At 39.1% G+C, this 22,259-nt stretch overlaps 1 protein-coding gene across 2 annotated transcripts in view; it reads right to left on the bottom strand.

Annotated features, from left to right (window-relative positions):
* Window positions 1-22,259, bottom strand: part of clcn1b (chloride channel, voltage-sensitive 1b) — a 42,101-nt gene that overhangs the window by 17,347 nt on the left and 2,495 nt on the right. The window contains exons 1-6 of one of the 2 annotated variants that reach the window (XM_047361656.1): window positions 8,325-8,380; window positions 5,904-6,129; window positions 3,814-3,945; window positions 3,540-3,668; window positions 3,224-3,357; window positions 2,771-2,848 (exon numbers count right to left, since the gene is read on the bottom strand). In XM_047361656.1, the coding sequence (XP_047217612.1) occupies window positions 2,771-2,848; window positions 3,224-3,357; window positions 3,540-3,668; window positions 3,814-3,945; window positions 5,904-6,129; window positions 8,325-8,351 (726 nt within the window). In that variant the 5' untranslated portion in view covers window positions 8,352-8,380. Of the gene's footprint in view, window positions 1-2,770; window positions 2,849-3,223; window positions 3,358-3,539; window positions 3,669-3,813; window positions 3,946-5,903; window positions 6,130-8,324; window positions 8,381-22,259 lie in introns of those variants that run through there. The other variant, XM_047361655.1, reaches the window with a different exon arrangement.

Raw genomic sequence — 22,259 nt, 5'->3', positions numbered from 1 at the left:
TGGGCTTGTTTTGCTGCCAAATGACCTGGACACCTTGCATTTACTGAGTCTACTCCTCTGCATATTGTAGAGTCGAATGTGAGGCCTGTCTGTCCGTCAACTGAAATGTGACCAATACTGGGTCAATAATCCCAAACAAAGCAACAAATGTACAACAGAATGTGTGAAAAAGTCTGATTGAAAAAAAAAAGGATTAAGAGAGATGTGCATAACCAGCTGACTGATAAAGTCATACAAAAACTAATAATTCAAGTTACGGTGGTTCTATGAGCTGATGAGTCTTGAAGTTCACTTAATTTTTCCCAGTTTTGAGGGCCATGGAAATATTTTTTACCATTTTGCATTAGGACAATATTCACTTCAATTACTGCTCTTCACTATGTAAAACAGCCTTACTAATCCTTTTTTTTTTAGACCTTGTTTACCCTTATAAAGCAAGAACTGACCGCTCTAATGCCTGAAGAAAGGCATGCCGACAAATACAGGTATTGTGCTTGCTATCAGGAGGTCAGTGTTTTATTTGCTAGTGCACACTTGGGGAATTAATACACCTGGTGGTGGAAATACTTGGCCATAGTTTGAGCTTAAGTCAGCAGCTGTTTGTAGGCATGAGTCTACAAATTATGAATGGGGTGGAACTTATTTAGCTAAATGTATTTACAAGTTAGAAAAGAAAACCATTTCCTCCCAGAAAATGTTTGCAAACTCTTGTAATCCAAGGTGCAGAGCTATTACTGACGTTAAACTCTGTATTTGTTCATTGCCACAATTATTGAGCACAGAGGTCAAAGATCAAATATGAGCTTCAGATGTTTCTTTAGGAGGACAAAGCTGGCCACAGACTTGTGTCTGATTGGTTACGTGGGACTTGCCTCCTATTGGAGCAGCAAAACAGGTGGCCACTCCCACAGCACACGCACACACCAGCAGGTCCTTGTTATGGATGTCATTCTGGGGTTAGGTATAAAAAAGGGTGGGCACAGACAGGGGGGACACAGACAAGCAGGGGCGAGCCAGAACACCAAGAGGAGAAGAGTGGGGGAAGAGGGAGACAGGGACATGGGAGGTCACTGTTAATACACATGCCAGACATTATGGTCATACTATTAATACAGACACAAACACAGACAAAGTGCGAGGGACAATAAAAATAAAGAAGCTGGACAAACGAGGAGGGGAAAGCGGGAGCTGGGCAGGACACGCACACACGCACGCACGCACGCACGCAAACACACACACACTTGTCTTACTATGTTGTGAGGACCTTGCATTGACTGTCATTGGCATCCATTCATTTCCATTCATTTTCAACCCTTTCTATGGTCCAACCCTACCCCTAAACCTAACCATTACCGATACCATACCTGACCCTAACCCTAACCTAAACTCATTTCACACCATAGTCCTAAAGCTAAACCCTGGGAAAAAAGAAAGCTGCACAAACAAGAACACACACACGCGCACACACATGCACGCAGACGCAGTGAATCAATTACAGGATTCCCATTTTTAAGCTAACTGAACAATCTCTAATGATTGACCAGCAAAAAGGTCATCTAAACAAGATTAAAAATAGCTGCAACAATCTTCTAGAACTGTTTATATCTCTTAAATTAAATCTAAAAAATCTAAAAAAACTTAAAATTATTTCTCTTTCATTATTTCTGGAGAATTGTATTACTTTAAATTCAGAAGTATGCATACATTTTATTGGGATTTGTAAGAATTGCCTTTAAACTGTAAAACTCAGGCCAAATGTTTTAGGTTTCCTTTCACAAACATCTGACATCAATTTGAAGGAAAACTGGTCCATTCCTCCTGACAGAACTGATACAAGTTACAGTGCCAAGCAAAAGCATTGCTAACCCTCAACTCTTAGCACATTTTGTCACATTACAACCTAAAACGTTGTATTGTATTTTATAGAGATTTTATCTACAAGTAAACCAGCACAAGGCCGCACATAACTGTGAAGTGGAAGGAAATTGATGTGAGTTTCAAAATGTTTCTCATAAATAAATCTTTACATAGTGTTTTATTTGGCCTGCATGAGTTAAACGTTTATAGAACCACCTTTCACTGAAAGAAGGGTATTTTGTCATTGCAAAGTAGCTCGAGCTCTGTCAGATTGGATGGAAAGTATCTATGAAAAGCTAATTTTATAAATTGGATTTAAGTTTGAACTAGTCCATTCCAACAATTGAATAATCTTTGATTTAAACCAGTTAAATTCAGTTAAATCTCTGGCTTTAGGTTTGATGATTTACTGAAAGCTAAACCTTTAAACCAGTCTCAAGTCTTTTGCAGCCTCTAACAGGTTTTCTTCCAGGATTGTTTGTATTTATCTCCATCCAACTGTTTCCAGGTTCCCTGTCCCTTATGAAGAAGATCATTCCCTTAGCACGATGCTACCACCACCATGTTTAATGGTGAGAATGTTTGGCCCAGGGTGATGTGCAGTGTTAGTTTTCCTCCACTCACAGCGTAAAGTTGAACGGAAGCAAAAGAGCACAACATACTTTCCAAATTTGAAAAACATGTTTCCCATGTTCCTTCAGCTTCGCTGCTTTTGTTGGTCTAGCACATGAAATCCAAATAAGGTACTTTGAAGTTTGTGGTGGTAACTCAACCAAATACAAAACAGTTCAAGGGGTATGAATACTTTTGCGAAGCATCGTATTAACCCAGCATTCCTCATCTACTTATTTGGACAGTTTTTCAGTATATTAGCTGATCATAGTCCAGTTCCTTGATCAGGGCTTCAGCTTACCTCATACACTCCAGAGAAGATGGACATGAATCGACTCAGCACAGCAGCACAGATACTGGCAATGTGGACAAATGGACCCTGGAGGTGATGGAGGGACATTAGCGGCATTATTCACACAGACCAATTTCTGTAAAACAAAGGGTCCAAACTGGGACGTGTATCAGAACAGATAAATCATTGAGTGATTGCTGGATGTGACAGCTGCCCTGCTACTGTAATGTAGAAAATGAATGTACTCCGTTGTGGAGGACTTGAGTAATTTGCCTCGGTCCTGTGAGATGAGGGAGTGAGGGGAAACATGACAGAAGTTGATTTATTGCTCACAGGCTTGAATAGAAGACTGCATAGAGTGATAGAAAAAGACACGACTAGCGGATGGTTCTGATCTGTAAAATGACGTATGGCGACAGAGCAATCTTGAAGGTAAAGAGGTTAAAAAGTGGGTCTGTTAACCTCTTTGCCCACTGGCATCCCACTGCCAAGAGCAGCAGTCAGACCGATGACTTTAGCTATGAAGGCTTTGAGGGTCAGGTACTCCTTCAGGACCACACCTCTCAAGATGGTTTTCAGCTCTGGGATACCAGAACCTGTCAACCAAACAAAGAAAACACCAAGCAGAGGACAGATTATGCAGTAAAACCACTGTTTTGTCAATATAAGTAAAACTAAAGTTACATTTTGGTAACTTAAAACAATTAAACAAATCAAAATAAAAAGAGGAGATAAAAGCAAGACAGAACAGAGGTAGAGAGAGGTGTAGAGAGCTAACCGATGGCCTGAGGGGAAACCAGATGACAGAAGAGCGAGGCAAAAACGATGAGGATTATGGGATATGTAACCCAGGCAAGGTACTGGAGTGGCACATTGCCCTTAAGCTCCCCATGTATCCATTTGTAGGCTTAAACACAGAAGAACAGCAACAACATCAGAGTTTACAACTACATATGAAGATAAGCATGGTAAAAAGCTGCTTCAGGAAAATGAAATCATTATGAAAATACAGATTTAACAGTAATAACATGAGTGAATGCGACCAGTGATACCTTGTAGACTCTTGGCACTGGCATAGTCCATGCTCCAGCTGACCAGAGCCATAGTCAGACCCAGCAGAATCAGAAAAACCCAGTCTTCCCCCATCTTTGTCACAATGTACTGCCTCACCCGAGCCAAACAGTCTGGGTCAGACAGATGAAATTATTGAGACACATTCAATTGTATGTATTAACTAATTAAATAACAGTTTTTGGAAATTAATCTAAAAGAGACTCCAGTCAATATGATCATGGATTAGGGCAAAGAATAATTAAACTCAGGATGATTTTAGTTGTTTGCAAGTTTAGGAAATTATTAAGAAAGCGTGCACTTCAAACCAACGAACGAAAAAGCAACATCAGATTAAGGTGTCCAATTTTTTATTTCCATTTAAGAAAAATTTATTTAGTCATGTTATTAAACCTAAAACATGACAAGAGGTTCACATTACCTGTTCAGACTTAGTTTAAAAAATCTGAGGCACTCCAGATAAGAATCCGATTGATTTCAAATAAAAATCTGACTGATTTACAGACTGTAGAGTGGGTTAGGCTAAAAATATTTAAACTTGTATTTTGCAGTAAATATTGCATGGTAATCTTGAAACTTTTGCAAAAACAAACGTTTTTTGCCGCCTCTAACTGCTTTTCTGGCAGTAAAGCATCAACACAGCATGATGCTGCCACCACCATGTTTCACGTTGGAGGTGGTGTGTGAGTTTTCCACTACCCATTGCATTTTCCCTGTGGGGCAAAATGATTACATGTTGTCTCATGAGCAGAGCACCTTGTTCCAAATGTTTGCTGTGTCCCTTAAAACGCAAGGAGGACATTTAATGGCTTTCTATCAACTATATATTATGTTTTTCCAATCTAAAGTCCAGATTTGGAATGCACTACAAATAGTTCTCAACAGATGTGGCCAACTGAGTTGTGGATCTCTGCAGCTTCTCCATAGTTACCACGTGCCTCTTGGTAGCTTCTTTAAATAATGCTCTAACTTGTCAGTTTAGGTGGATGGCTGTGTCTTTGTCGGTTTGCATTTGTCACATAGTTTTTCCATGTTTTGATGATGGATTGAACAGTGCTCCATGAGAAAATCTAAGACTGAGATATTGTTTAAATTCTACACATCTTTCTCGCTGACCAGTCTGCTGGTTGGTCTTCATGATGCTGATGTTCACTAATGTTCTTCAACAAACCTTTGATGCCTTCACAGAACAGCTGGCTTAAAACTGAGAATGAATTACACACACTCTGGAGGCAAATGGTTGCACTGGGTTTTATTTAAGGATATCCAAGTATCTATCAAGTAAATCCCAATGCAACTTGGAAGTTAGTGGGTAAAACTGTGAAAATATCCAAGGGATATGAATACTTTAACATCTCATCGTGGGTTTAAAACTGTAAATATGCATCATGATTGAGCTGCGATATTTACGTGTTTCAAGTTTTGAATTCAACACCTCTGGTATAGGGAAAAGCATATTTATGTTCGAACAGCTTAGTCAAAGTCCAGAACTAAATCCAATTGAAAATCTGTGATAAGACTTCAAAAATGATGTTAACATTAATGTGCTCTCCATTCAAACTGACTCAGCGTGAGCTATTTTGCAAAGAATGGGGAAAACATTCAACATCTTGACGTGCAAAATTGTTAGAAACAGCTGTAATTGCAGCAACCACATAGATTAACTAAGACTGATGTTTTCAAAACCTTATTTCTGTAACCTGTTTAAAAAGCTACTTTTAATCTGACAAACAAGCATATTCTAATTTACAAATTACGACTGTATATTTTGTTGTTTATCTGTCTGACTGCCTCAGCACATCCGAGTCATCCTGATCTCGGTGGCTTAAAATTCTACCTTCAGTCCTGGTGGCATTAAAGCGCAGTATCACATTTTATGAGCTCATCATGTAGCATGTAAAATCATAATGTGCAAAGCATTCAGAAATCGATGCTGTACAGTAAATGTTCTGTCATGGCAAGGCTGTGTGATTACAAAATTTGGTTTTTACTGAAGTCAAATGCAAAATAGTAAATGAATGCGCCTAAATGAGGATGCTGATTTTGTAAAGGCCTCATTGGCTTTGCTCACCTTGACATTTTGAATAGGGATGAGGCTTCTTGGTGGAGGAGCCGTGGCTTTGATGTGACTCCAGGATGGCGGGATTTTGAGGAAGATGATGCCGCCGACCATGGACTCTGCGGCCCATGGCTGAGGTGTTTTCCCCTGCTTGTCTTCTCCATTGTCTCTCTGTCAGTAGACGGGCAGCCTCTCGTCGGGCAAAGTTTCCCAGCTGCTCCCTGTACTCCCCGTACAGCTGTAACACAGGGGCGACAGTGAGAGCCACCAAGAAACAAAAAAATCACTGCTAAGAAATTCTTATGTTTGCAAAAAATAGGATGCAGAAAAACGATAGGGGAAACAAGCAAGAGGGGGGAAATGGTTTTGGAAAGCTATAAAATGAGATCTACCACTGTGAGTCTTGGGATTACAAGAAAAAGATATGACTGTGTACTTTTTGTGTAAGGGATACACATCAGCCTGAATACCTTGACAGACAAAAATAGACAAATATGGCATCAAGAATGGAAAAACCCCTCCCTGAGTGAAGGAAGAGGCTGGACAGGAGCCTGAGGAGGACATCCTGGAGGAAAAAAAACACATGCCACATCTTCTTCTTCCGACTGTGTGCCTGCTTTACACCTACAACCACAGAACCTGGTGCACACACTGGGACCAGAAAACATGACACCTTGCAATCGGTTTGCACAGCACTCGTTAAAACCGTAGGAGTTGTAAAGCGCTGCAGATCCTGACGAGGCTCAGAGCTGCAACTGAAGCCTGCAGATCACATGCATCCCACCACTTGAGCTAAAAAATCATAAGGAGGGCCGCCTGCCACGCATTTCTGTCTCATGTTCACACAGGAAAGGAGAGCTGACACATCCAAGCACGAGGCCCTGCAGGATGCAAGCTCAGCTTCCAAGAAAATAATTTTCCTCTGAAGTCACAAAATAAAGGTGCAGGGACAATCTGCAAGCTCATCTGCAGAGAGAAGCTTCGTGCTGACGGGGACAATTTGTGTTTTAGGAAAAATCTTCTTCAACTGCGACAATTTCCTGAAACAAACAGCCCCACTGTGAGAACTGACACACTACAACCACATGACAAAGTGACTAATATAGAAGTTTATAATTAATACATGAATGCACCACATAGCAGGTGGCCATGCAGTGACTGCCAGGGGCTTTTGAAAACCTTTGATGCCTCTAAATTGTCTAGTGAGTTATTTTAAATCTCGCTAAACACCAAGAATCACAAACTGTAATTCAGAACATCAGCTGCATCCCTAACAGGATATCAGACTTGCACAAGCCCAGATCTCATTACCTGACTTTTATCTAATATTTAAAATATTTTTCAATCAATTTAAGTCATGATGCTGCCTAAGTAATTGCTATTTAATGTGGAAGCATTATGCACATCACAAAGATGCATTAACAGTGAGTTCCAAAGTGTTTCAGTGGACTGAAAGTTATACATTTGAAGTGATTCATATTTTGTAGCAGGTTTTCTTCAGTTGTCTTGTTTTAAATGAGACTGTTTCCATTTTAGGTCGGTTAGGATTAACAAAAGTTATTTTGGATGCCAGAAATATCAGGAAACATTTGTATGCAAAATTAAAAGACCTTGTGAAGATGCTGGCTGAAGCTGGTAAGACTAAGAGAGTCATTATACGCAGTGAAACAAGTCCTGCACCAACATGGACTGAAAGGCTACTCAGACAGGAAGAAGAAACAACTCCAAAAGCAACGTAATAAACACAGGTTACAGTTTTTAATGTACACAGGAACGATTACATAAATTTTTGTGAACATGTCCTGTGCTCTGATGAAATTAAAACTGAAGAGTTTAGCATTTAAAGTCCAAAATAAATAAATAAATGCCTTATTTATGCAGCAATTACATAATACAATTAGATCTAAAATCAGAAAATCACAGCATTAAGGTAAATAAAAAAACTGGAAAGGTTGTTTGGTCTGATTTATCAAGTTTAAATGTGTCTGGTTTAATTAAAACTCATGGTCTGAAGTAATTTTTTTTTACACCTTTTCTGTTTCATTCTCAATATTGAGGAAGAAGTCAGTAGACGTTTTTATCCTCTGGCATTAAGAAAAATAACAAATTATAAAACCTAATTTAACTTCATTAATTTAAATTATTGCTGACATAAAAGTCATTAGGTAAACAAAATGTGGCAAAAATGCGTAAAAATGACTGTTATATAAGTAAATAAGAATCACACATATCTGTAAACAGGAAAGAATCATCTAAGCTTTGAAGGGGATAAAATGTATTTGTCATGTAAAATAAAATCAACTTGGTAATTTCTATTGATTAGTTAAAAAACAAGAGTTGGAAAAGACGGTTCAAATCCTTTCAGAGTAAATAAAAATAATCTGATAAAGTCAGCCTCCATCTGCATGGACCCTTTGGTCCTCATATCTCTACCTGCTCTTCATCAGTTGTCTCCAGCATGATGTGGTAGCGGCTCTGTTGCTGTTCTGTCTCCCATCAAACTCTGCAGACAAGCTCACCACCACCAACACTGATATACTACACATTAACATAGGAACGCTAATCCATCAACATCATCAAACAGCTGCTGGCACCAGGCACCACCGAAACCAGGGACGGTGACAACAGGAACCTGGGAACAGCTTTCAGAAGAAGAATGGCTAGCTAAACATTTTACCTCCCGTTCCCCACAGCAGTGAAAAGCAGGAAAAATGCTCTTTTATTATGTTTGGTAATTATTAGGAAAGTAGTAAAACTTCACTGCCAGATGTGCCCAGCTTTCAATCTACTCAACAGAATGTAGCTGTTCCCTCAAAATCTAATAAAGGCTTAGGACGGTTCATTGGTCTCTGTGGGTTTGGGGTCAATTCACCCCTTCACCAGTTCATACTTCCTATTGTACCATGGGGTACCAGGTTGCCATTTCAAGCTGCAACTACTTTTTGCTTTGCAAATGTATTCATGCCCGTGCCACATTTTGGCATTTTATCACATCAACACCACAAACTTCACTGTATTCTGTCAGGATTTTATGGGAAGCTGCTCTGGTCAGATGGGACCAAATATGAAAATCTTTGCCTACATGCTAAATACTACACATCACCTGAAACACACCCTCCCTAAGGTGAAACATGGCGGTGGCAGCATCATGATTTGCAAAGACTTTTCTTCAACAAGGAAAATGAAGCTGATTAGAGTTGATGCAAGTAGCTAAATACAGAGCAATCCTGGAAGAAAACCTGCTAGAAGCTGCAAATGACTTAAGACTGGAGTGGAGGCTCACCTTCCAGATGGACAGCCCTGAACACGCAACCCAAGCTACAATGGAATAGTTTAGATCAGACACGTAAAGCCCAAACACTGTGAGCTGCATATTTTAGTATATATCCTATTATCTCACACCCTAGGTAAAATAGGAGATATATACAGTATTATTCACACCAATCATACTACATATCCCATTAAGAATTAAGAATTAAGAATCTGTGACAAGACTTCAAAAATTATGTTCACATTGATGTGCTCTCCATGCAAACTGACCCAGCTTGAGCTATTTTGCAAGGAAGAATAGGGATTTAACATCTCATTGTTAGAAATAGTTGTAATAACCACAAAAAGAGGTTAATTTGTAAAATAAATCAAAACCATTTATCATTTCCCTTCCTTTTCACAATTTTAGGCCACTTTGTGTTGGTCTATGTCATAAAATCCCAATAAAATGTATCTATGGTGGTTTATTTGTGGGGGTTACATGACAAAATGTGAAAAGGTTTATTGAATGTAAATACTTTTACAAGGCAGTGTAAGAGGTTGAACAAATGAGCTGGTGACAGCGTGAGAAGGCCAATACAGCCAGGATTTATTCCTGTCTGGTCACTTTACTTTCTCTCAGCCTTGTGCATACATTGTGTCAGCATTTGACATTGTTGGCTCATTGCACAGTGAAAAACACAGGGCCCTGAACCCAGTGATTCAGTAACCATTTTGTCCAAATATTCTCACACTTTAGAACAATGCTGCAAATCTGGAATTGCTCTCCAGTCCTGCCCTTTGATACGAAGGTATGAAAGTCTCTCTTCTCAATCATCTTCCTTCTCTACTCATATTTGTTTCATTACAACAACATTTCTTCATATCTCCTGGTTTTAATTGTTTCTCCCTCAAGTCTCTCTGAGGAAGCATGAAGGCAGCCAGGCCTATCCGCTCATCTCAGACATTTGGACCTCTCATCTGCACCTTAAAATGAAATGAGATTTTGTAAGAACTGAAGCTCCTTTGTTTGTGGTTTTGGCAAGCCTCATTAGAGAAGGAAAATGGAAAAGCATAAACTATTCCCCTTTGGTTTAGTTTGAAATAAAACCGCACAGAGTTTGAAGTTTGAAATAATCCCTCATTACTCTGCCAAGGAGGTTATGTTTTTTTGGGAGTTGGTTTGTCTGTCCGGCTTTCTGCTTGCAAAATATCTCAAAAGGTTATCAACCGATTCAGATGAACTTTTCACATAAGGTGCGTATTAGGACAAGGAACATGTGATTCAATTTTGGTAGTGATGCAGAGCACCATATAGATCCAGGATTTTTTTGAAGTGTTCTTTATCATTGCCAGACCATGGTGCAACAACTTGGAACTCCCACATGGTTCGTCGACCTCATAGAAAAAAAGCTGACATGGGTCAGGGACCCTATTGCCTTGTCTGCGCTCTCGAAGGGATTTTCTAGCTTTTTTATGTTTTGCTGGCAAGAAATCGGATTTTCCTAAAATCTTTAAAGGTGGTCTTTCTCACTGATTTTCTGTTCAATCTTTGACCATGACAGCATATTGTGTGAGCTTCAAACATGAGGAAAGGGGACAGCCGAAGTAAAATACTCCCCGAGATACAAACTTCTTTAAGAAAAACAGAAAATATTAAGCAGATATTGCACATTCATTGTATACTAGAGAGCATACAACATAGCAAAACAGCGATTCTCTTACTTTAATGGGAAAAATTAGTAAACACATAAAGCACAAATATATAAAAACAAATACGTGCAATGATGGACGTCTGGCAGTCCGGTGGTTATGCCTCTGATGGTGCAGTAGGATTTGCCTGATTGCAGCAGTACATGGGCCCATGTAATGTATGCCTCTATGTGGATTTTCAGCTAATATCTCACAATTTTTATGCTAAAATACAATTTTCATGTCTATAAAACCGCATTAATATTTTTATTATTTTTCATTCAATTAATTTAAAACATGCACAAATTATGTCTTTGCATAATGACCAAATATCTACTGATGCAATAAAAAATGTTTTTGAAAAAGGTTAATCTCTTATTAATATTATATTAATATATTATTAATAAATTAGAATGCCACTGAAAAATAAATTTATTTCCTAAATTTTATTTAAAAAAAAGTTACATTTATCTACAGATTTCAAGTTGATTTTGATGATTATGGCTTACAGCTAATAAAATCTGGTCTCTCAGAAAATTTTTATTTTACCTTAAGGTCTGAGTCTGAGCTTCTGTTTAAGCGCTAAATTCAGGAAGTGTTTCAATAATTATAAGTAATCTGGACAACTTTTGATTATCTTTAGTTCAAATTCACGGAATGCAGACCATTGCTAATTCAGCCAAGCCTAAAAGTTTCTGTACAGAAATTAAAACCAAACAGCATTATTCTACATGGCTTGCAGAGACCTACCCAGGACACCATCTAGCGTGATCCATCACTGCTCTCCACTCTTCCTCTAGACTCTTGAACCTAGAATTCAAGATTAAATGCAAAATGTAATGTAATCTTAAAAGAAGATTTTGGATGAACCACCAACAGTTGAGTCATCTTCTTAACCCGAGTAAGATATTTCTGACGATGTCGCTAGTTCATGAGTGGTTAAACACAAGGAGCGTGACAGCTACAGCCAATGTTCTGGATACGCCTGCCAGTGGTGACTGATGAAGCACAGACTTCAGCTACAAGCCCACTCCTCATAAATCTCCCTTAAACTTTTGAATGGGCTGCGCTTCACAATCCTCTTAAGGCTGTAACCATCCCTTTTATTTTTCCACCATTTCCTACCCAACTTTTTCCTTCCACTCAACTTTTTACTAAAATGTTTCAATACAGCATTCTATGACCTGCCAGCTTACTTATCAGTGACCTGTTGTGTCCATAACGGTCTGCCGGACAACTGTAAAGTCAGCAGTCTTCCCTGTGCTTATTATAACACGGCCATGACAACATTTCTGCTTCAAAAATAAAACTTTTTAATGGTCTCATGTATTCTAATTTTCTGATAAACTCAATTTAGAATTCTTATTAACCTCTTAAGGTAATGCCCTTTTTTGGCGGTCTATAAAACTAGGTAAAATTCCACCATTTCTTTTAATATATTGCAAGAGGAGGCTTTAATCTTCACAAAACAATTCCCCAAATGAGTTTTGCACAAATACCATTTAGTTTTACTGCAACTTCAACACAGGCATTGATATTTTAAGGTCCCTCAGACATTGCTGACTCTGTAAACAAAACGGTACAAAAAGCACCTTTCTCTTTGCAGCACCCCTGCATGTCTCATATCATAGCAAACTAGAGACACTCACCTTTCTAATAAGGCATAACTTGTCTTTCTAGCACCATCTCTGGTGATGTAATTTTCTTGCACATTACGGTCTGCTGGTTGCTGTCCACCAGCTAGCTTGCGGGCTACATTGTTAGCTTCCAGTAATGTTTGCAACTGTACATTTTGATGATACAGAGAGTAAATGTCATAACCAAAGGCTATGTTATATGCAGAAGGACTCCTACAATGGAAATCAGCTATTTTATTTGACAAGAGTCCCTTTTATTTCCTTTTTATGAGGTGAAAAACACATTTGGGAAAATTTTGGCACCCTTTGCCAAACTTCCTTTTCCACCTGGCACATTGCCCCCTAAAACTTTTGTGGAACATATATGCCTCAACTTATTCAGTCCAAATTTGCTGCAGTTATAATGAAGAAGTGGATGAACGCAACCTTGGGGTTCTCCAAGGAATTAAAAAAAATTTCCATAGTGTTTTGCAATGTTCATTTAGAAAAAACTTTTGGCGAGGCTCAAAGATTTTTATTTTTTCTTTGTTTAATCACAAATTATTCAGACATAGTAACAGTTACAATAGTGGTTCCACTGGAAAAATATTCTTTTATGTCTTACCTTTACACAGGTACCAAAGGTTTGCATGTAGGCCTTATAACTGTGGTGCTATACTTGATATATTTAAGGTATGTAATTTCAGGTGGAAATTTATCTAAAACCCCTTAGGGTGAAGCCATAATAATCAAAATAACACAAGTAAATGCTTGAAATATGTCACCTTAAATTAACTGCTCGATTACCTTTTACTTATGTTTAAGCACTGAATTCCTTCTGCAAAAAATGCACAGGTACTGGACTGAAAATAAAAAGCTTTAAAGGGACAATTTGAAATAGTGATGACATAGGAGGCTTTTTTCTTCTCCTTGTTTTCCATCATGCCAATTTCCGCACCACTTTCTGCAGGCTTACGCATTTTTTTCACTGAAACTTATATCAAATTTGTGCACTAACAGTGAAAGTCCATCTAACTCTAAATTGGCAAGTGTCTGGAACGGTTTCCACTTATGAATAATCGTTTAGCAACAGTTGCTAAATAGATTGCATGCAGAGCATTAATGTGTATCCCTTTAAATATGAGGACGTACCAAATACAATTGCGATTATGCACATAATGATAGTGTGATTCGATATACTGTGCAGCTCCAAGACATGATGAAGACCATGCTAAAAGTAGCAAACCCTGAAAAAAATGAGGGATGACTCAATATTTTGGTGTTGGGAAGAGGCCTAAACACATCCAGGGAGTCACTTTAACAAGTTGATACTTTTCACAAAACACAAGAAAACTCAAAAATAAACCCACCCAGAAACAACTTTATAGAGTAAAGGCACTCTGGCCACAGCAGGAGCTGCTGATACAAGCAGGACCTAAAGGGCACCATGACATTGAAAGTTAATTAGAAAAAATAGCAGCACATTCCTGCATCTCTTATGAGGGAAACTGCATATTCATAAACGTATGCGTGTGCCTGTGTGGGTTGTTTAGCTGGTAAACTCTCCTTCTATGTGTTCATAACACTGTTAACTGAGAAACAGTGTGTCCTGAGGGCTTAAAACAGTATAGTCCTGTCCTGTAGCACAAGGTTAATGATAAAATCTGACCCACTCACTGACAGACCGATCAGCAGATTAACACACACACATTCCAGGAGTGTGTGTCTCCATATGCATACACTAATTAACCGGCACAATAACAATCCCATGGCTCATCCAAACACTGCTCAAGCTGTCATGTTTTAATTAAGTCAAGTCAGAGCCAAAAGGGGGAAGAAAACACACAAAATTGGGTAATGAAACTTTACACCACGTAATTCTGCAACTCTAAACCACAGAGATGTTTCTGTGTTCTTTTTCTTGGTTCGTCTGAAATATATATAAAAAAAATACAGAATTTGAAACGCTAAAAGACAAAACAAACTAAAATTCATTATTCCTTTAAAAATTTAAACCCCTTCTGTTTCTGCAAAAATGCTCCTACTCTAAAACAGACGTGTCCAAACTTTCTGCCACATGGGTCAAAATCATAAAGCTGAAAGTGGTCAAGGGCCACAAAATTTTTTTTTATTTTTATTAAAAACCCTCCTCAACTTTAAGCTACTCATGCTGCAACATTTTAGTGAAACAAACCAAATCAGTTTTGAGGGAAATTGATCAGTAGGTTATTGTAGATCCAAAACATAAAAAGGGCTTTGTAAGTTTGCTTCATTAAAAAACAAATCAGTTTTCAAATTTTTCTGGAGTCCAACTGATTTTTATTTTCTTGTCTATTCCCAAAGTCAAGAAAAGGATTTGAGGCGGTCTTTCTTTGAAAATTTTTGTTTTATTTAGCCAGGTTTAATAATTCAATTCAATGCAGAATCAGGTGCATCCAGACCTGCTTTTGAGTTAAAGCTGCTGGATATTTACGGTCCTACCCACCATGGCTTCACACGAGATGGAAACATTCTGTTGTTCCTAACATTTTCCATTTTAACATTTCAATTAAAAACAAAGTCTCCAATAGCATCAGCCTGCGGTACCATAATATGTACCATTCTGGAATTGCGTTCAGGGGCCACACAGAATCAGTCCAGGGGCCACCCTTGCTTTAAGAGGAAACCAGCTAAAACCTCAAAATGAGACTCACCAGAAACTGATCTATATTCAGAACTGTCTCAAAGGTGTTGATCCGCTCCCTCATCTTTCCAGCCGTTTCTCCTCTAAGAAGCTGCTGCTCAGTCTCCAGCTTCACTCCACTTTACAGCTAGTCTGGATATCTGTGTCTTACATCTGTCCTTCACTGTCTTTGACCATGTGGAGGACACACACCAATTCTGCCTCTATACTGTACTGTAACTACAGTGAGTGTGGTCAGAGCTGCATACACACACACACACAATGAGGGGGGAGCAGCAGAGGTTAATACGGGCACTTGAGGGTTGACAATAAAGTGTCAGCAGCTCTTAATTCAGAGGGGAAGTCTCTGAAGCAGGCGGCTGATCCTGCGGCATCCTGCAGCGAGATCATAAATGATACCAGCAGGCAGGACCTGAGCTGCGGGTATGAAAATAGCTGCTGACTAGAGTGATTCACTAGAGTGAATAATCTTCAATTATCAGTTATCTTCCGATATATAAAACAAGAATTGAAAAATGGTTTCTTTAATTACTAGATCTGATCAAAAACAGGAAATTTTATTCAGGATTAAAATATTTTTTAAGCCCTACTTTGAGGGATCTTTGAGGGCTGCACAGTGGAGGTCATAACTGTTGTCTGCCAGCAAGGTCTGCTTAAATCAAAAGATTTTACTGCAGCTGACTCTAAATAGACTCTATAGACTCTATAAGGCTTTGAGAGTCAACTGATTGAAGCTACACAGGACAAGGTCAGAGCAGAACCTTTGAGTGTGCTGGTGCTGGCTGCTTTATAATCCAGCAAATACTGTTGGGCTCCAATTACTCTATTAACGAACTAAAACAAAACACTTTGTGTTTCTAAGGACTCCAGCTTGACCCAACTCACTTTACCACAGTTTATACTGTCTACTGAGCAGAACCTCTTCCAAAAGTCTCTCTACCTCCACAGGTGTGAGATAGTGACTAACAAGTTTATTATCCCAAACAGAAAATGCTGGTATAAATGTATCTATAAAAAAATAATACACTTCCAAAAACCTGCTCCACACGTTTCCTTAAGCTTACCTTCAGTGGCCTACTGTTAAAATAAATTACATTTACCTTGATAAGTCAGCTCAAAAGAAAGAAAATGTGTGTTTTGTCAATTATTTCTTTGTTGTAACAATGTTTATTGGCAATAGACTTTATAATTTTAATTCCCTTAAGTGAATTAAAGTTTGTTTAATTCTCCTTAAGGGGTGCCATATTTGCAAGGAAAATGCATCTGTAGGTTGAGCAGCAGAGTTGAGTGTGTGGGTTGCACCCATGAAAAACCTTGTCATATTCTCTATGGCAATGCTACACAGCTTTTGGTGGAGGCAGTGTGATTGTGTGGGGCAGAAACTCCCTTAGTGGAAAAACACAGCTTGTCATCATTGAAGTGAATCTTAATGCAGAGACATATTGAGATGATATTCTGAAGGAAGTGGCAATCCCACATCTTGTCTTCTAGGGACCAAAATCTGCGCTTCAAGATGACAATTATGCCTCTTTTCCATTAGTACCTAATCTATTGGGGTCGGATCGGGTCAGTTTAACACGGTTTCATTCATTTTCCAATAGAATTTTGTACCATCTCAATGAGGGCGTGATCGTTAATAACAAGGCGGCCCAATGGTTTGAAGTGATTTAATTTGTAGAAACGCAAACACAACAGCAGCCTAGGCTGTTGCTCCATTTATGGCTTTTTCAGGCTCAGAGTCAAAGAAGAGACCCAGTGAAGGCTTTGGTCAGTGAGACCCAAAGCACTGTGGATCAGTACAGGAGAGAGAGGAAAGTCATGTGGTATCAAACAAAAGCATAAAAACTAAAGGACGTGAGGAAAAGCTAACGCTGTGTAATGCTGCTTTGCTATAATAGTGCTCATATACAGGGGTTGGACAATGAAACTGAAACACCAGTCATTTTATTGTGGGAGGTTTCATGGTTAAATTGGACCAGCCTGGTAGCCAGTCTTCATTGATTGCACATTGCACCAGTAAGAGCAGAGTGTGAAGGTTCAATTAGCAGGGTAAGAGCACAGTTTTGCTCAAAATATTGAAATGCACACAACATTATGGGTGACATACCAGAGTTCAAAAGAGGACAAATTGTTGGTGCATGTCTTGCTGGCGCATCTGTGACCAAGACAGCAAGTCTTTGTGATGTATCAAGAGCCACGGTATCCAGGGTAATGTCAGCATACCACCAAGAAGGATGAACCACATCCAACAGGATTAACTGTGGACGCAAGAGGAAGCTGTCTGAAAGGGATGTTCGGGTGCTAACCCGGATTGTATCCAAAAAATATAAAACCACGGCTGCCCAAATCACGGCAGAATTAAATGTGCTCCTCAACTCTCCTGTTTCCACCAGAACTGTCCGTCAGGAGCTCCACAGGGTCAATATACATGGCCGGGCTGCTATAGCCAAACCTTTGGTCACTCATGCCAATGCCAAACGTTGGTTTCAATGGTGCAAGGAGTGCAAATCTTGGGCTGTGGACAATGTGACACATGTATTGTTCTCTGATGAGTCCACCTTTACTGTTTTCTCCACATCCGGGAGAGTTACGGTGTGGAGAAGCCCCAAAGAAGCGTACCACCCAGACTGTTGCATGCCCAGAGTGAAGCATGGGGGTGGATCAGTGATGGTTTGGGCTGCCATATCATGGCATTCACTTGGCCCAATACTTGTGCTAGATGGGCGCGTCACTGGCAAGGACTACCGAACCATTCTTGAGGACCATGTACATCCAATGGTTCAAACATTGTATCCTGAAGGTGGTGCCGTGTATCAGGATGACAATGCACCAATACACACAGCAAGACTGGTGAAAGATTGGTTTGATGAACATGAAAGTGAAGTTGAACATCTCCCATGGCCTGCACAGTCACCAGATCTAAATATTATTGAGCCACTTTGGGGTGTTTTGGAGGAGCGAGTCAGGAAACGTTTTTCTCCACCAGTATCACGTAGTGACCTGGCCACTATCCTGCAAGAAGAATGGCTTAAAATCCCTCTGACCGCTGTGCAGGACTTGTATATGTCATTCCCAAGACGAATTGATGCTGTATTGGCCGCAAAAGGAGGCCCTACACCATACTAATAAATTATTGTGGTATAAAACCAGGTGTTTCAGTTTCATTGTCCAAACCCTGTACATAATAAGCCCAAAACCTAAAATGATTCAACTGTTGAAAATATGAGTTACTGAAACATGCTGTAACTAGTTACTGTGCCCCCTAATCAATCAGTGACCGACAGTCTTTTGACGTTGCGTCTTCGGTGTGACTTGGAACAGTTGGAACCACAAGCAACCAGGTACTAAAAATAGTAACAGTTCCACGTAACCAGTACTAATGGAAAAGCCAAAAAAGCGAGTCATAGTGAATCGCTCTCAGTAGGGACTAGTGTGAACTCTTATGCGATCAGCTTAATGGATGTGCTGTTCCTGCTAGAGTAACCAGCACAACCACACTGGCTGACTTCCAACTAATGCAGTTGAAGAATGGAACGTTGCCCCACAACAGTGTGTGACCAAACTGGTGACCAGCATGAGGAGGAGCTGCACCGCTGTGGTGATTGTGTACAGTTCTCCCATTCATTACTAAGACTCCTGTATGTTAAATGAATGGTAAATGGACTAATCTATATAGTGGTTTTCTAGCCATATCCACCAATTAATGCGCTTTACACTAGAGACACATTCACGCAATCGCACTTAGAAAATACACACTCAGAAAATACACTCGCATTCACACACCTTTAAGTGCCTTGCCCAGGGGCACAATGACATGTGGCAGGACAGAAGTGGAAACGAACCCCAACGTTCGGATCGCAACACATCGGACGACTACTCTTCCCACTGAGCCACAAGGGTCAGTAGCAGGATAAGCTGTTTAACATTGGCATGTAGGACAATAAGAACCATATTAAATGAACTGTTCCTGCCAATTACTCAGTATGTTATAACTGATAATATTTCTGCCAATAACTCTGTAGATGATACACCTGTGCCTGACTTTCTGTGTGTAACCCTGTTGCTTTCCTAAATAAATAATTAAAGGAGCTAATGAATGTTATTGGTAGGCATCTGGGAGCCCAGGGGCACATTGTCATGTGGGGGCAAGGGGAAGCTGGAATCAAACTCACAACTTTTGGATTGCAAGACAACTACTTGTTCCACTGACCCACAGTTGCCCACCAGTAGAAAGTATTCATGGACCAGTGGTGCTATGCTTTTTGTGTCTCTGCTCTCCTCAAACCCCAGGTCAGGGGTGGAAGATGGCAGCTCATACTGAGCCACGTTGGGTTGAAGGCTTCTTCCAGTTAAAAGGGAGTTGTTGTTTCCCACTGTTACCACATGCTTGCTTAGGAGGAGGAATTGATGCAAAGTCAATGACTTGATGCAATTGTCTGGGTTCTACCTTAGGCAGAAAACATTTTACCAATTGACAGAATAAACTGAATTTGATTATTATTTTATAACTACAATCAAATTGGAATGTATGCAGTTGAATTTCAATCAGTTTTTTTAATAGCTGATTGAATTTATTATTTATATTTTTACATAAATCAGATTTTTTTTTGTCTTGTGATATTCCTTGAGAATAAATTTATAATGAATTATTAATATATAAACAAACAAAAGAAAAACATTTGATCGGAGCATCCCGTATTAAAATTTTTATGAATTTGTTGATTGTTTTGTTATTTCAGGAAATTGTGAAGAAACAGGAAGAAAAATATGAAAAATGTAAAAAAATGATCCTGACAAAAACAAGCATTGCCTCATTTTCTTATATCCAACATGAACACTTAAAATAGATTTTAGAGCTAAATTTATATGTGATGTTTGAATTAAAATGTAAACTTTTATCATTTTTATTTTTTAACCAGTAACTAGAAGATATGACTTTTAATTTTATATCACAATAGCGTTCAGTCCGATTTATTCCCTGTACCACACTTTCTTATTTTCCCCCTAATCCCCAGTAGTGGCATAAATCAACCTGCAATCTCAGTTTACAGGATGTATTTCACTTGTTTTTCCACCCACATTTCTCTAAAGGTATCGTTCATTTGAAACCAAATTTTTGAAATGCCACCGATAGTTTCTGTCCAAACCATCTCACCTGCATCTGAACTCTCCTGGCAACCTTTCACCTTTCTGCCCTTCTGTTCCCCCCATCAAACCTTCCCTCTCGCCACCCCGTGTCTTCATCCATCCAACCCTCCCCTCATCTGAGCTGAAACCTTACTCGCTGATAATTTTAGCAGGAGTGTGACCCAATGTTCACTGACACACTTGTTTCACTCTCTGACTAACTGTTTGTGGTGTTTTTTTCCCGGCCCGTCTCTCCCAGGAGGCTTTTCTTCGGGACAGGTGGTGCGTTTTAACCTTTGCACTAAACAATGGCAGGTTATTGACACTATTTCATTATGTGGTTTCTGATCTCAAAGCTATTGATGTAATGTGTCATTCTAGCATCATAACCATGTCTGTGATTGAATTAAACATCCAGTGACAGCCATATCGTGTGAAGTTTAATGGCTAAATCGTCCACATCCCAGTCGTTCCAACGTGCAAGACATTTGGCAGGTGAACGATATCCCCCCTCATTTAGTCGCCTGTATTATTTGAGACTTATGAGATCTGTTTCACTGATCTGCTACTCATACAGCCTCATTTTAGACCATGTAACGCACATAAACTGTAACACACAACCAGCTCAGGCTCAAAATTAGTTTGCGTATCTGGAGAGCACCGATAAGCAGCAGTGTTCTCACCACCTTGCTGGAGTGCGTCTGTCAGCGTCCTGAGGGTCCACAGAGGGAACTTCCTCTTTGTTAAGGTCAGGGGTCGACGACAGCGGTGTCTCTCGGTGGATGTTAACACAACAGTCCCAGCTCGGCCTGCTTGAATTTGCTGATTTACAGGTCAAAGGACATCCAAACTGAACTGAAACGGTTTGGCTTAAATTTAGAACAAGACCATTGACTAAAGATGATTTTCTTTGCTTTGTCTAAATATTCCAGACAAAAAATAAAAAACTATGCAAACAGTATGATGAAAGAAAGCGTTTGTGGCTCTCTGAAGCAACATTTTAGTGTTGCCCTTCTTTATCAGAATATGCTCTGCATATTCATTAATTAATTACACGAATTTCAAGCTTTGCATTCAGAGGGAAATGCATTCTTAATTCTAAATATGACTTGCATTAATGCATTCTCACTTATCTAAACTAAGGTCTCAATTCAGTTTTTTAGTTAAGAAATGCTCATGTTATTATCAGGTACATTTTTCCTTTTACACTTGGGACACTGACCACCACCATCTCTAAACATTGAAGTTTTTCAGACTTTAAAATGTTCCTTTCATATTTCTGCAGCAGTTCATCACGTTCTGTCGTACATAATATGAACTCTAAATGTTCCTAAAACAAATATAGGTAGTGTTAGACCACCGAAATGCAGCACCCTCCACATTTATAGTAACCCTTGTATAAATGGGTAAAAAGCATGAACATGAATTCATCCTTTCACAGTAGCTCAATCTCACACTGAAAACCTTCTTAAAATTTTTATTTGAGCAAATTTATTTACAGGGGAAAATTTTATTAGCCAATTTTTAACATTCATCAATACCTGAAACATATCCTGTGAAATGAAGATAGCAATAACTCAGAAGGTAAGTATTCACACCCTATGAACTTTTCACATCTTGTCAAATTACAACTACACCCTCAAAGTAACTTATTTAGATTGTATGTGAAGTAGGAAAAACATTATACAATTTCAACATTTTTAACATATAAAAATGTAAAATATGTGGCATGATTTTGTATTCAGCCTCCCGAGTCAATACTTTGTAGAACCCCCTTTCACTGCAATAACAGCAGGAAGTGTTCTGGGGTTTGTCTCAACCTTCTTTAAATATCTAGAAACTGAAATTTTTGCCTACTCTTTTGTGCAAAAAAAGCACAAGCTTTGTCAGACTGAATAGAGAGCATCTGTGAACATAAATGTCCAAGTCTTGCAACAGATTTAAGCCAAGTCATTCTAAAATAATAATAACTGTAATAAACTTTGATCTAAACTATTTTAG

The sequence above is a fragment of the Girardinichthys multiradiatus genome, chromosome 3 (assembly GCF_021462225.1).
Source record: "Girardinichthys multiradiatus isolate DD_20200921_A chromosome 3, DD_fGirMul_XY1, whole genome shotgun sequence".
In the NCBI taxonomy this organism is placed as follows: domain Eukaryota; kingdom Metazoa; phylum Chordata; class Actinopteri; order Cyprinodontiformes; family Goodeidae; genus Girardinichthys; species Girardinichthys multiradiatus.
This window is presented reverse-complemented; position numbering and strand designations above follow the sequence as displayed.